A 14,517-nucleotide genomic window follows, 5' to 3' on the forward strand; every position below is an offset into this window, starting at 1 on the left:
ACTTTAGAAAATACTGCTTCCTTTAAAAAGCATCAGGGATATGGGAGAAGGGAAGCTAGTATGTGTATTACATCGTTGTCTAAATTTCACTTGATGGTACAATTTAAAAGAAAGTAAGAGTCTTGTCGTCCGTTCCTTTTGGTTTTGTAGCTCCCTCCAGCCCTTGTGCTCCTCCAGGCTTTCTCCCAGGGTGGGACACACATTAGTCCCTGTTCTTACTTTCCTGTCTGGGTTTACTGCGTTCCTAGCTTCCACCTTCTCAGGTGCCGTGCGCTCGGTCATACTTCCATATACCCGTAGCCTCATAATGTACTTTAAAGAGTTCTTCCACAAATTCTTAAAGCGGACTCCACCCAAGTTGTCAAGACAGTATAATGGTGTTGTGTCGTGGGCTGGGATTCTGTTTCAGGGTGTTCCTCTTACCCATGTTGGATTTTCGTTCTTTTTCAGACCCTTCTCATCTCTTTCCTGCATTCCACCCTCCTGTGCCGATTGATGCGAGACATCATGAGGGGCGTTACCATTATGACCCGTCTCCGATTCCTCCATTGCATGTGTAAGTAATAAAACTTTACCCTTTAATGAAGCAGCACGGGATGCTAGCTTTTTCTGTCTCACGACTTTTTGTCAACAGTGCAGCTGCTGGGCTTTGAAGGTGTAATAGAAGTATAAGATTTACTTTTGAAATACGGCAAGCCTATCTGTTCCTGGACGCACTGAAGCAAATCCCCGTTGCTTCCTGAAGAATGCCTATCACACTAGGTGGCTGGCAAGTATTCACTATATATTTTGCTGACGTGTGTTCTGTGGGCTGTAAATACTAAATTAAAAAAGTAGGGCCCTAATGGGAAGTTACTACTCAGAATATGGATCTGGGAGAGATTGGGTTTGAAGTTTTTCCTGCTAAAACTCAGATTACCTGGAAGTCCTGTCCCAGGGCTGGCCAATGAATTGTAATGAAAATGCTGTGGTAAATTTTCATAACCCCCCACGGTGCGTCCACCAACAGTGACTTGACGGATGGGAATGTCTCCCCAACAAAATGGTGCTTGTGATCGCTCACGCGATTTACACAAAGATAAGAGGAAAGCATGACTTTGATAACATACATTAGAAAAGAAAGCAGAACATTTTGTGGAAATAAATATTACCTTACTCAGGTTGGGGGTAAAAAGAGCATTCGGCTTGCAAACTGCAATGCTATTTTTTTGGTAGTCATGTCCAGAAACATTGTCAGATACTGTGATTACTGGAGCTGCGGTCTGGGAGGGGCTCTCCCTTACTAATGGCCTTGATGTATACATCTAGTTAGATCTGGTAATCACCCTTCATTCTGAGACAGTAAAGTTAGAAAAGCACAAATAATAGTTTGAAGAATAATGCTGGTTATTTAGATGGTAGATTGCATCTCCGTGGCTATTAGTTAAGCTGTGTAATTACGTATATGCCAAAGAAAAATGAAGTTGTTTTAAAACAAGTCCTCCTCTGTGAACAGAATTAATTGATATTAACAGCCGTAACTACATGCCCAAGTACACATATAATATTTTACCAACAGTTTTTTGGATCCATCCCCCATTATTGAATTGTAATTTCAGAGCAGATTTGCCTGGAGGTAAGTAATAAATCTGTGGTGCAGACTTCCATAAGCATTAACGGAGAAGTGGGTATTTATAGAGAGAGAATACGGAGACTCGTGACTTATTCTTTGACTTTTCACTGGAACACGAGTGAGTATTTACAGGGTTCTGAAGCCTGCTAAAAATATACTGAAATAAAACCATGAGGCCAATTAAAAGCTCCTAGAGAAAGGGAAGGAAATTCCAAATTCAGGCTGAAACCCGCCATGTCATTCACCCCGTTGTAGGGAGGTTTTGTGGGGCAGATGGGACCACAAAGGTCTCCGACGAGGCCCTGCCCCGTGGTGCAGAGCCAGCGAGGGCCAGATCAGCCTTGGTGATGCAGGTGACAGATTCCTCCCAGACTCCAGTCTCTGTGATGTGGTGACTTAAATCAGATTTTTGTGGGATTTCAGAATTGTTCACTCTTTCAAAAACCCTGTTATGGAGCAATCCCCCCCCAACCCACACCAAAATGAGTTTATATGACCGAATGAACTAATTCCTATGGGTTCATTATAGTTCGCCTTGTTATTAAATTCAAATATGAGTTTACCAATAAAAATCCCAAGCCTTGGTTCTTTGGCAGAATGCAATAGCAAGCCCTCATGTCACCCACACCTTGTGTTCTAGACCCTGATTGCTGTACCTTCAGTTTTAGCTCACCTGTGATAAAAACACCACAAGATGAGGCAGGTCAAGTTTGGAAAGTCCTGGGGTTGGGGGTTGCATCTCAGGTATGACTGCTGAGCTGGGATTTTTATAGATTTCAGGACTTCCTGGTGTTCCAGTCAAGCCTTAGGATGCTTTCACAGAAATGGACTGAATTGTTTGCTAGCTGCCTAAACAGATAGTTATCAAAATTCATAATATAGGGCCAGTAGATAATCCTGAGGCCCACAGAGGAGCCCCAGAGAGCTCTGAGAGGAGTGCCATTGCTGTGTGCAGAGCATAGTGAGAAGGTGGGTCTGTGCCCTCCTGGGACTGCTAGTCCTTAGCAGGGATCTGGGTGGGGACAATGAGCTTATGCAGTTGGCTCCAGAAGGCTAGGGAACATCTCAGATCCCGTGTGCCTTTGTAACAGAATCTTCCTTATGCATTATGCATTGCCCTCAGTTGCCTTCCCTCGCTGGTGGGGTGGCAGACTCCTGCTTAAAACTCCTCATCCTCAAGTTCTAATTCAGGTATCACCCCTACTGGCTATCCCCCGAGGCTGTTCCTCATTTTGCCCGGTACCTTGCGAAAAAGGTGCTCAGTAACACTCAGGTGGCCCATCCGGGAGTCGTGATGAGCTCCAATCCCCCATTCTTTCTTTTTTTTTTTTTTATTTTTTTAAAAAAAAATTTTTTTTTCAACGTTTATTTATTTTTGGGACAGAGAGAGACAGAGCATGAACGGGGGAGGGGCAGAGAGAGAGGGAGACACAGAATCGGAAACAGGCTCCAGGCTCTGAGCCATCAGACCAGAGCCTGACGCGGGGCTCGAACTCACGGACCACGAGATTGTGACCTGGCTGAAGTCGGACGCTTAACCGCTTAACCGACTGCGCCACCCAGGCGCCCCTCCCCCATTCTTTCTTTATTCACACTCACCTGTGCTGGGAACTCTGGTAACCTACCCTGGAGTGGATTGGTTTCATCCCCTGGAAATGAGGTTTTCTGCCTTACCCGACTCTCCCAGATTGCAGGAAGAGTTCAATGAAGTCATGTTCACGTGAACGCTTTTAAGAGCATAGAGCTCTAAACAAATGTTGGGGGTTAGCATTCCAGGAAGTGGGGGCCTCAGAAACACTCGCCTCGCTCAGTCATGAACCCCTTCTTGCCTTTGCACCTTCTGAGGTGCTATAAGTAGACGCCTGTGATCATTTTAGGAGCGGAGAGTAATCTAGGTAAGTATGACTTGGTTGCTAGAATCTTAAAACACCTCTGGGGGTGCCTGGGTGGCTCAGTCAGTTGGGGATCCAACTTCAGCTTGGGTCACGATCTCATGGTTCGTGAGTTCGAGCCCCACATCAAGCTCTCTGCTGCCAGCATGGAGCTGCTTCGGTCCTCTGTCTCCCTCTCTCTGCCCCTCTCCCACTTGTGCATGTGCTCTCTCTATCTCTCTCAAAAAGAAATAAACATTAAAAAAATTTAAAAAGAAAAAAAAAGCACATCTATGCTTAGGGGTAAAGCAGTATCCTGGAAAAGTAAAATGCTTTCATCTAGAACGTGAGTTCCAACATGCTTGCTATATAATTTTCTCATAGAAAATGAGGCCAAGTGAGCTTACAAAGTTTTTAGAATAAACATGTTTAATTATAAGAAGACAGAATTTGAGGATATTCTCATTATTTTGTACACATAATTGTCCTTCTGGTGCCAGCTTTAAAAATTAAATTATAAGTCTCTTGAAAACAGGATTTGTGTTGATGATGGAAATACTGACAGATCTCTGTTTAGAAGGATGGCAGGCACTGTGATAATTATGCTATCATATCCTATCATTAAAGATTCTATTGAAAGAGGTTTATAAATTGCTTCTCTTTTTAGATAAACCACCCTATATTAAGGCATCAACGATATGGTGCAGAATTAAATTAAAATCTCATAAAATGAAATATGTTCTGTATTAGCTGTTTGACACTTAATTTGCCTCTGAATGAGTAGAGGAAATCACAAATTAACCTGCCTTTGTTTTTCCAACCATGGCTTATTAGGTGTTAGAACAACTACAATTACAGCCTAATAATAACCACCAAGCCTTATAAATATGTACTGAAATGCGTCCCTTAGAACCCAGCTTGTTAAATGCAATGCCTTTAGCTTACCCTACTTAACTCTCAGGGCATTGTCCACAGTGTACGGTTAGGCAGTGTAGACCAGAGTCTAGAAACTCACATTGTTTCGAGTGTCCTGGAAATAATCGTAGAATTTGCTAGTATTTCCTTTCTTAACTCAGAATCATGATTTTAAATTCATGGACTTACAAGTGGGTCATGGAATGTAGACATCATCTTTCTTTGAGTTGTAGCAGAAAGGTTGTCGTATAAAATATATGATTCCTGCTTTGTGTTTACTTAATTGAAGTAGTTTGGAAATTAAGAAACATTGGAGGTGGGGGATTTCCCCTTTTCTTCTGAAAGTTACTCTTCACTGACTTCACCAGGACTTGTGCCCAGTAGATAGATCTAGAAAAGTGTAATGTTCTGGAAAAATACCAGTGAATGCATCTTATTATATTACTGAGATTTTTTTTGGAGCATTAATGACAGAACCTGAATGTATATCCAGAGTCAAGCAGATTTTTCCTTCCTGGTCTTCTGTGTATTCCATGCCTTGCGTGGTTATCAGGGCTGCAGCCTTGCATAACTCCAGGAGGCCTTATTGTAATCTGTGGGGGTGGGTGATGCTCTCTTGGCCAAACATTATTGTATTTTCAGATTTCACTTGGAAATTTAGACAATCGCAATATTAACGCTCCTCCTTACCTTGCTTCAATGAAGAAAGTACTCTTTCTCTTGCATTTTGAGTGCATTTTTTTTTTAATTAGAGTTAGAATTCATTTAAGCACGCTCCCTTTTAAAAACTAGAGGCGCCTGAATGGTTCAGTAGGTTGAGCATCCAAGTCTTGATTTTGGTTCAGGTCATGATCCCAGGGTCGGGCTCCAGGCTGAGCGTGGAGCCTACTTAAGATTTTCTCTCTCTCTCCCTCTCCCTCCCTTCATCCACCCCTCCCCCCTACTTGCAGGTGCAGGTGCTCTCTCTCTTTCTCTAAAAAAATAAAGATAAAAATAAACTAGACATAGTGTATTAATAGAAACCCAAATTATAAAGTTTTAAATTCCACGTTTATTCTGGATTTTTACTTGGGAGAAATGTCTGTCTTTTACATAAATTTTTTTTTTGACCCAGAGTTGTCTCATTTATGGACCAATATGAATTGAATTTCAGACAGTCCATTTGCTTCATACTGAACTCTGCAATTCATTTTCCTAAGTGGGGTCCTTAGTGACTAACCCATTACAATAATCGAAGCCCCACAGAGCTTGCCAGTTGAGCCTAGAGCTGCCCTTGTCTGGAGCTGTGGGTGTGTGCCACACTGTGCCCAAGCCTGCAGCCACATAGGCTGCCCCATATCACCATCCACGTCACTCATTCATTTCAGCAAGCCAGTTTCATCTTCCCTCTTCTTTGGAGAAATGAGCACTCATGTTCCATTTTATTCGGCGGCTCTTTATTCTCTCGCTTGAGTCAATGTAGCTCTTCCCGGGGCTGCCCGACTCACTGGAATTATTCCACCTAAGCAAGAAGAGGTGTCCCTCCTACTGAAAGTGGTCCGCAGCCTGGCGCCTGGGGAGAGGACTCCGTGCACAGCCGATCATTAATATTAGCTGTGACATCGAGTGCTCTGGAAATAAGTAAGGCTTTGCCCCATGATTGTGACTGCCTTTTAGGGAGGAGAGCAGGAAGATGAGTAGCAAGTTTGGAGCATGAATAAATACATTTCTTTCCAGGGAGAGAAAGGTCAAAGAAAAGATGCATCATTATGGTAAAAGCTTAGACAAAGGAAGGGTAAGGAGGTGGCCGGTGCTGCTACTCAGTTCCCTTCCCTCTTTTCTTCCTGCCCTCCCTGAAATCAGCACCTGGCTTGTCTTCCTAGGTCCTGTCCCTATCACGAGCACATGTAAGTTGTTCAAAGCAGCCTTCAGTCTGGCCACTTACTTAAAATTTTGTGATGGGCCCATACACATGATAGTGGTTTCTTTCTTTCTGTTCCCACCAGTAAAGTACAGAGATTGATCAGAACCTTGTATTTGTATTTGGGGGCATAACCAGTTTGGACTGTTTGAATAGTACAATTTAAAATTAACAAAGTAGGGGTGCTTGGGTGGCCCAGTCAGTTGAGTGTCTGACTCTTGGTTTCGGCTCAGGTCATGATCTCACAGTTCATGGGATGGAGCCTTGTGTTGGGCTTCAGCTGACAGCCTTGGAGCCTGCTTGGGATTTTTTCCTCTTGCTCTCTCTCTGCCCCTCCCCCACTCAAGTACACTCTCTCTCAAAATAAATAAACCTAAAAAGAAAAAGAATTAAAATGAACAAAGTAGGGGTGCCTGGGTGGCTCAGTGAGTTAAGCGTCTGACTCTTGATTTGGCTCAGGTCATGATCTCATGGTCAGTCGTGAGACTGAGCCCCCTGTCAGGCTCTGACACTGAGCGCAGATCTGCTTGAGATTCCCTCCCCCACCTCTCCCTCTTTCCCCCTCTGACCCTCCCCTGCTTGTGGACACTCTCTCTCTCTAAAAAAATAATAAGTAAGATAAACAAAGGAAAGTCCTTTTTTCAGTGCTGTACCATAAACATTATTAGGACTGGTAAAGTACAATGACAGATTCCATCAAATAGCTATAGCAAATATTGTGTAACACCCACTCGCTCTGCCAAAAAAAAAAAAAAGAAGAAGAAATGAACTTGATTATAATTACATCTCTTGAGTACAAAGACTATCTGTGTGTTTCTTTGCATTTGCTGGGCCAGATCCACGCCTTATACATAAATATTCTTTTCAGGAATGATGATGGGCTATTTGTCTTAGGCCACTGGAGGATCACTGCCAACGTCTTTCTCCTGTTTTTGTTTGTTTACTATTGTTAGAGTGTATCACTTTTATGCCAACAAGGCTAGCACACTTAGAACTCAAAATCAAAAGCTTAATTAATATTAAGATTATATTAGGAGCGCCTATAGCGATGTGATGCTCCTTAGTGCAATGCATTCCCTGGTACTAAATCATTTACTGGTGGTAAAAGTCCATAGGCACCTAATGTGACTGGGTACCATTTAATATACATTTATTGCTGCTTCCCCGACCCTTCATATGGAAATAAAGTTAATGAAATTAACAATCTTAAATGGAAAACCTAAAAAGGATAGCACACTTCCAAAAAGAAGGGGGGGGGGGGGAAGAAATGAATAGATAATACAACGTGAGAAAATATATAATGGCCATAGCTGTTATATGACATTTTTGCCTAATTAACTATGGGCGAGGTGCAATTTTAGACACTTGACATAATTATCTCCTATAATTCTTAAAGCAATGCTATGATGGGGTGGATACTACCAACCTTATTGTAAAGATACAGAGGCCTTGACCCAGAGAGATTACAAGGCTTGGGAGTAAGTAGTGCATCAGATGTTACGACCCCCTTTATACTTGACTATTTTCCTCTGCTTGTGAAAATCAACACTGCAGATTTTGCTGGTCTAGTCTATGCTTCCTCGATGAGCACAAATAGTTGTAACAGTACCCGATAGGAAGTTTTCAGTGTCACTGGCTGTCACTGTCTTATGCGGATTTCTAAGGTAGGAAATACGGCAGCGCGAAGAGCCTTAAAAAGCCTTTTGACCCGATAAGCCTATCAATGGCTGGAAAAATCAGATACACATCAATGTTTGCAGCTGTAGAATTTGGGACACCAAACAACTGGCAAGTTTACATATCCAGCCATAGTGGGTGAGCTGGTAAATTGTGGTTCATCAGCTTGGTAGCCTATTGGGCAAAGCCTAACAGTGTTACACTTGAGAAGACTGTATTAAAACATGGGTAAATAATGGTCAGCGATTTTAATGGTGTACTGTATAGAACATAAGCCATGTTGGACTAGGTCACCACATGTGTCTTCCTGGGACCGTCTTCCCTCAGATAGCCATGGCTTGCTCCCTCATGTCGTACATTTGTCTGCAGTGATGTCTCCTTATCTGAGAGGTCTTCTTTGAAGACCATCAACTGAGCAGTTTGTCAAACTGCCCTGTAAGCCCAGTACAGGCCCATGGCCTGGTATTGTGAAAGTTTTATGGGAACACAGCGACTGCCACTTGTTTACTGTTGTCTGTGGTGGCTTTAGCAATCAAGGGCCTAGTTGAGTACCTGAGACAGAGAGAATATGGCCTGCAAAGCCTAAAAATACTTTGCCAACCCCACTCGAAAATAACACCCCCTTTCCAGCCCTACCCTTTGTCCCCTTTTTCTGCTTTATCTTTCTTTTTTTAAAGTTTATTTATTTTGAAAGAGGGAGGGAGAGAGAGAGAGAGAGAGACAGAGGGAAAATGAACAAGTGAGGGAGGGATGGGGTGGTGGTGGTGGGGGAGAGAGAATCCCAAGCAGACTCTAGCAGAGCCCCGATGCTGGGCTCGATCCCATGAACTGTAAGATCATGACCTGAGCCGAAATCAGGAGTCGGATGCTCAAGTAACTGAGCCACCCAGGTGCCCTATATTTTTCTTTCTTTTTAATCAGTGAACATGTGCACAGTATTTTCTTCTTTTAGACTTTCATACTGCTAATCCCAACCCTTTTTCATTGCCTGTCATGTCACTTTAAAAAAGTGGGGGAGCCTGGGTGGCTCAGTCGGTTAAGCGTCCGACTTCGGCTCAGGTCATGATCTCGCTGTTTGTGAGTTCAAGCCCCGCGTCGGGCTCTGTGCTGACAGCTCAGAGCCTGGGGCCTGTTTCAGATTCTGTGTCTCTTTCTCTCTCTCTGACCCTCCCCTGTTCATGCTCTGTCTCTCTCTGTCTCAAAAATAAATAAACGTTAAAAAAAAATTAAAAAAAAAAAAAGCAAATAGCTCTTATTGTTTGGTTATCATTTCTCATGATTAACGGAAAAAATGGAAAGCCTGCCTAATTTTTAAGAACGACTTTAGACCACCTTCATGCAAAGTTCCTTGTGTAAGTATGAAAAGGTGGGCGAGTTTCAATCCTGAAACTTTAGACATTTGAGTGAGCCCGGCGGCCTAAGTTTAGACCAACCCGTACACATTTCTTATTCTGCATCACAAAATGAACACGAAACAAATAAACGTATACTCCAAGGGCATAGCACTTCTTTCTGTTTTGCAGTATTTCTAATGACTGAAATATTGAATTCGGTCATCGGTTGCAGAGAAAGCAGGCCCTAATTATAGCGCACATTCACAGAGTCTGAGCGGCAGCTTCTTGGATAAAATTCCTGTGTTCTTTGTGCTGCGCTCAGCGGTCAGGTCTGGGAGCAGATATTGACTGGAGGTATTCACGGTCACTGAACCGGAAGCCGCCGGCTCTATAGAGCCTGCTGTCAAACCTGTTGCAGGGGGCCTGGGGGCTACTGGACTGTAACAGACTTTTTTCTTTGAGTACAATGCTTCCACTCATGTTAAGCCTGGCTTCAAAGAAAACAGAAATTTACTGCCATGGTTGTATTTATTTTTCAAAATATGCGTTTGAGAAAATGGAACTTGAACGGGGTTTGTCCCAAAGGGAAGACACTTTCAGGTGAGTTCCCTGTGATGAATACCACCCGGACCAAAGCCGCCCTGCCCGCCGTGGCCCTCTCTCCTTCACTTAGGTAACAGAACCCGATTTTTCCACCTAAACAAAGACATGCCATTTCCTATAGCGGCACAGCAGGCTGAGTTCATTTCAGACCTTTCCCCAGGAGAACAAAGGCCTATGACACAGGACTGCCTGTCACTCATTTCTTTTTTGTTACTCTCGCATCCCTATCCCTGCCCCCAACCATATTCATATGTCAGAAAATAAAATGGTCGCAGATTTGTTTCTAGAAACCTGCCCTTGCTAACTTTCTGAATCTCAAGTAACACATGAGCAAGATCTTTACATCTTTGGTGATGCCACGGACCTGGGCATACGGAAAGGAAGCATCGGGGAAAAGGTCAGTTTTGAAACACATTCTCTGAGCCCTAAAGTTAGGGGGGTGTTTTGGCAGAACATTCATTAGATAACTGTATTGAAAAGAACATTGAAAAAAAAAATCCTGACCATTTGTAGTTTTGGTGTAATCTTTGTTAAAGACATATCAGAATAGTAATGGGTATCATTACATTGCAGTTGGGTAAAAATCCACACCTTGGTCCCATGGTTTATTGGTCCCATGTTTGCTTCCTGAGCTAACCCAGCTCACATGGTTTTTGAAACTCTGGTATGGAAATACATCAAGTGCAATGCTAGATCTCTACCCTTTGCTGCTGCCTCTCCCCTCCTTTCTGTCTCTGTCTCCCTCCACACACACACACACACACACACACACACACACACACATACACACACACACGAAGAAAAGAATGTGCAGGAATAGCTAAGAAGTGGCAGATACTGCCTTTAGGGCATGAGAGTGCATTTCCAGTAAAGAAAAAAAAATAAAGGTCTGTAATCTAACACCACAGATATTCTAAAATCCAGTCACTTAATATTCTGGTTTATGCAGCATTTCACATGTTTATAAGTTATAGATATTTAAAACTTAATTATACAGCCTCAGAGAGATCACAAATTCATTAAAAAGTTCTCCATTGGGACTGCTCTAAGGGAATTGGAAGTTTAGCCTCAATCTGAAAATCTAAACTAATACCAAAATGCATTATTGTATAGAATCACAGTTAAAGGGGGTTTTATAGATTCACCTCTGAGAGCCCTGTGGCACTGGGCAGTAGTTATACCTGTGAATAGTTCCTAAGGAGCCCCATCCTCCCCAGGCCCCGTCACCCCCTGGTAGTCAGAGCTCTGCCTGAAGGAGTTACCTTAAGTCCTTGCAGGTTAAGTGATCCCCAGGGCCTTACAGGACTAATGTGCGTCTCCCGCTGCCTGGGAATGAGTTAGGGTCTAGCCAGGGAACCACCAATACTCTTCTTCTCAGGACATTCAAATAGTACCCAAATATCGCCAAGTTCATCAGAAATGAACAGCATCTCTATTACATGGGGCCAGGGTGGGCGGGGGGTGGGTGGGAGGGAGCAGGAGAGAGAGGCACTAGCAGTTAAATGATCTGCCTCATTTGCAAAACAAATCACCAAACCATGTTGCTTGAATATGATTTACATTTTAAGACAGAGTCCAAAGAAAGCATTCAGGGCTTATTAAAATGCTTCTTGCCTCTATTCAAAGTACTCTCTGGCTCCCCCTTAGAACAAAATTCCCATATTCCTAGCCTACACGTTTGCCACATAAGTGGTGCACACCAGTAAAAGTTTTCAGAAACAAATTCAAAATTGTCAATCAGTTACAAAGACTATCAGAGCTCTGAGAGGGAGTCTGATTTTAAAAGGTTTCTTACATCATATTTGCCTGGGATATAACAGATTAATGTTAGAACTACGGTTGACCTTTGAACAATGTGGGGATTAGGGGCACCAACCCCCCAATGCAGTTGAAAAGCTGGGTATAACTGTTGACTCCCTGAAAACCCTAATTGCTAACCGGCCTGCTGTCGACCAGAAGCCTTAACAGTAACGGCAGCAGTTCTTTAGTACATATTTTTTATGTTGTATGTGTTATATACTGTATTCTTACAATAAAGTAAGCTAGAGAAAAGAAAATGTTAAGAAAATCACAAAAGAGAAAACACATTGACTGTAATATGCTGTTTTATTGAAAAAAATCTGTAGGTAAGTGAATCTGCATGTTTCAAACCTGTATTTTGTTCAAGGTCAGCTGTATATTGGAATATATTATTTATGTACCTAATATGTTTATTGGATTTTTAAAATTTAAAGTAAGTATTCTCTGTATCTTCATTATTTGACTACATATATTATGTATTCTATGCATCCACACAGAGCTCACTTCTATCCATTTTCTGTGTGGTAATTTCAGTTTGTCCTTTGGATTAGTACACATGATCTTCCTTCTTAATGGAAGTAGTCAAGAGGGGACAAGAAGGTCAGTCTAAAGTATTTTAATCTTGTTTTAATGACCAAAATCGGGTCACCTCAGTCTTTGGATTTCAGGACACAGTGATACATGTAGTTACGTGTATTCAGAGACGGATGATCTAAGTCAACGTTCCACTGGAAATCGGGAATTGTGGGTGTGGGGGCTGAAAAAAGGGGTCCAACTTCCTGTAAAAGACAGTGCTAAGCCCACGGAGGGCTTCTCTCCAAGTCGGATAGTTACCCTCCCTGTGAATGTCATATGCTATTTGCACGAATGTCATATGCTATTTGCATGAGAGGATTTTCTACACGGAGTCCTTGAGCATTTCGTGGGTCTGGCCCCATTCTCCAGAATGTGGCTTGCAGGCTGTGTGGGTCTGACCTGGGCAGTTCGTGCACTTGCCAAGGGCTTCCTGTGATCTGAAGAACAGTCAGAAGATACATTATGCCCTACATAATCTGGGTTAACCTTCCCGCCTTGCCCCATCTTTTGACCCAGGCAGACATAGGACTTTGCAGTTATTTTGGTTATTGTTGTATGCTGTTTCTCTGTTTGTTGGGAGGAGGGAGGTATGTGAACACTGAATTGCAAGGAATGAAAAGTGGAGTCTACCCCTTCCCCCCCAAGTGTATCAGAAAGAAACATCCTTCTTGGTCTGTTTGCTTTGCAAGGGCGTTCTTTGATGAGGCCTTTGTCCCAGGGCCCCACTGAAGGCTCAGTGTACTCAAGCTTTAGAAAAGGCTATTGGCCCTTCTTTGTTTTCTTTGTTGAACTGTTTATTTTGCTTTCTTCCCACGAGGTTCCCTGGCCTTGCTCTGACAACGCTTTTCTGCATGAATTACATTCCTCCGGGCCACAAGTCTCCAGATTCTTCCAGCCCATTTGATTCCAGCCTGTGTGATTAGTCCATCGCTTCGACCTGCCGTGGGCCCCTGCCAAGCAGGGTGCTTACTAAGTGCCTCTAACATGGAGACCTAAAGACACTTGGTAGCCTCATTAGTGAGAGGGTGGCACTCCATTCCAGTTTCGCAACACAGCTGCTGTTGAAGCATCATGAGCTTTAAAGTTGCTGAAGGGTGATCCTAGTCATTTGGTTTCCTTTCCATGTGAATAAGCCTGTTGGAGGAGGGTGGTTCAGGCAGTTCAGGGTATGACACCCATGCCCAGTTCAGTAACATAAATCATCCTGGGCAGGGAGTGGGGGGAGGGGGTTGGGGGGAGCCCATTAGCTCCATTTAAGTTGAATCTGCATTTTGAAGGAATTTCATATTCATTTGCATAAAATGCATTTCTGTGTGTTTAGAAATAATGAGCAACGGTCATAAAAATTATTCAGATACCTTAATCCTAGCCATGATATTTTCTTGTGCATATATGTTATTTTCTGAAGTATGGTTAATGACTGAGACAGAGATGAGCAATTACCAGGCTTATGAATTAATGCTTTTTAAACCTCTGTTAATAAAGATTAAATATTTGGGTAATGAGGTCTACCTTCATTACAGGTATTGGTAAAACACTGTGCTACCGCTGAAAAAAAATCCAGCTGTCTTAATAACAAAGTTCTGTCAGAGATCTGTTCACTTTCTGGGTGAACATGGGTTCTGGAAGAACCCATCCTTTTGTACCTGAGCGTCTAGACTCTAATAAGCAGGTGGGGTATGTGGTACCTTCCTGGGAACCTGCATTTCTTGATTGAGTGCCTGCAAGTAGTTTTGACTTGGAACTTCCCAAATGAGGACCCAGGAATTTGCTCAAAGTGATTGATCACATAATCTGTGATGAGAATTGTACTCAGTATAAATACCTATTTATACATAGAAGCTCTTCCTTCATGACCTGGGGGAGGCCCCAAACAGTACAGCCAGGGCATGGCCCTGATTCCTTGGGGTCCTCCCCTTTTTTGCTGGGCCTGGTTTGAACTGGGCTCCTGGTGCCTGATCTTTGTGAGCCCTGGAATGGCCATAAACTGTGGGGCACAGACTTTCTGTGGAGGGGCCCTCGCCAGTCTTCTCTTTGGCAAATAAATGCATTCACTCTGCGGGATCACAGTTCGTCACCCAGGGAGGATTTGTCTGGAAGATGGCAGTTAAACCTCTTTTGGCTAGACAGGCGCTTTCTTGTTGGAATGGGCTCTGAAAACAGATCCCCCAATGAGCTGAAACACAGCTGCCATGACACTTCCTGTACCAGATTACAGTTTTGCTCAGT

The 14,517-nt window shown here is 43.1% G+C and overlaps 1 protein-coding gene across 4 annotated transcripts in view; it reads left to right on the plus strand.

Moving 5' to 3' along the window:
* The window catches only part of GLI3 (GLI family zinc finger 3), a 279,910-nt gene that overhangs the window by 154,116 nt on the left and 111,277 nt on the right, over positions 1-14,517 (plus strand). For all 4 annotated transcript variants that reach the window (XM_047849880.1, XM_047849881.1, XM_047849882.1 and 1 more), the window contains one exon: positions 451-556. In XM_047849880.1, the coding sequence (XP_047705836.1) occupies positions 451-556 (106 nt within the window). The remainder of the gene's footprint in view (positions 1-450; positions 557-14,517) is intronic.

This window comes from Prionailurus viverrinus, chromosome A2 (assembly GCF_022837055.1).
Source record: "Prionailurus viverrinus isolate Anna chromosome A2, UM_Priviv_1.0, whole genome shotgun sequence".
NCBI lineage: Eukaryota > Metazoa > Chordata > Mammalia > Carnivora > Felidae > Prionailurus > Prionailurus viverrinus.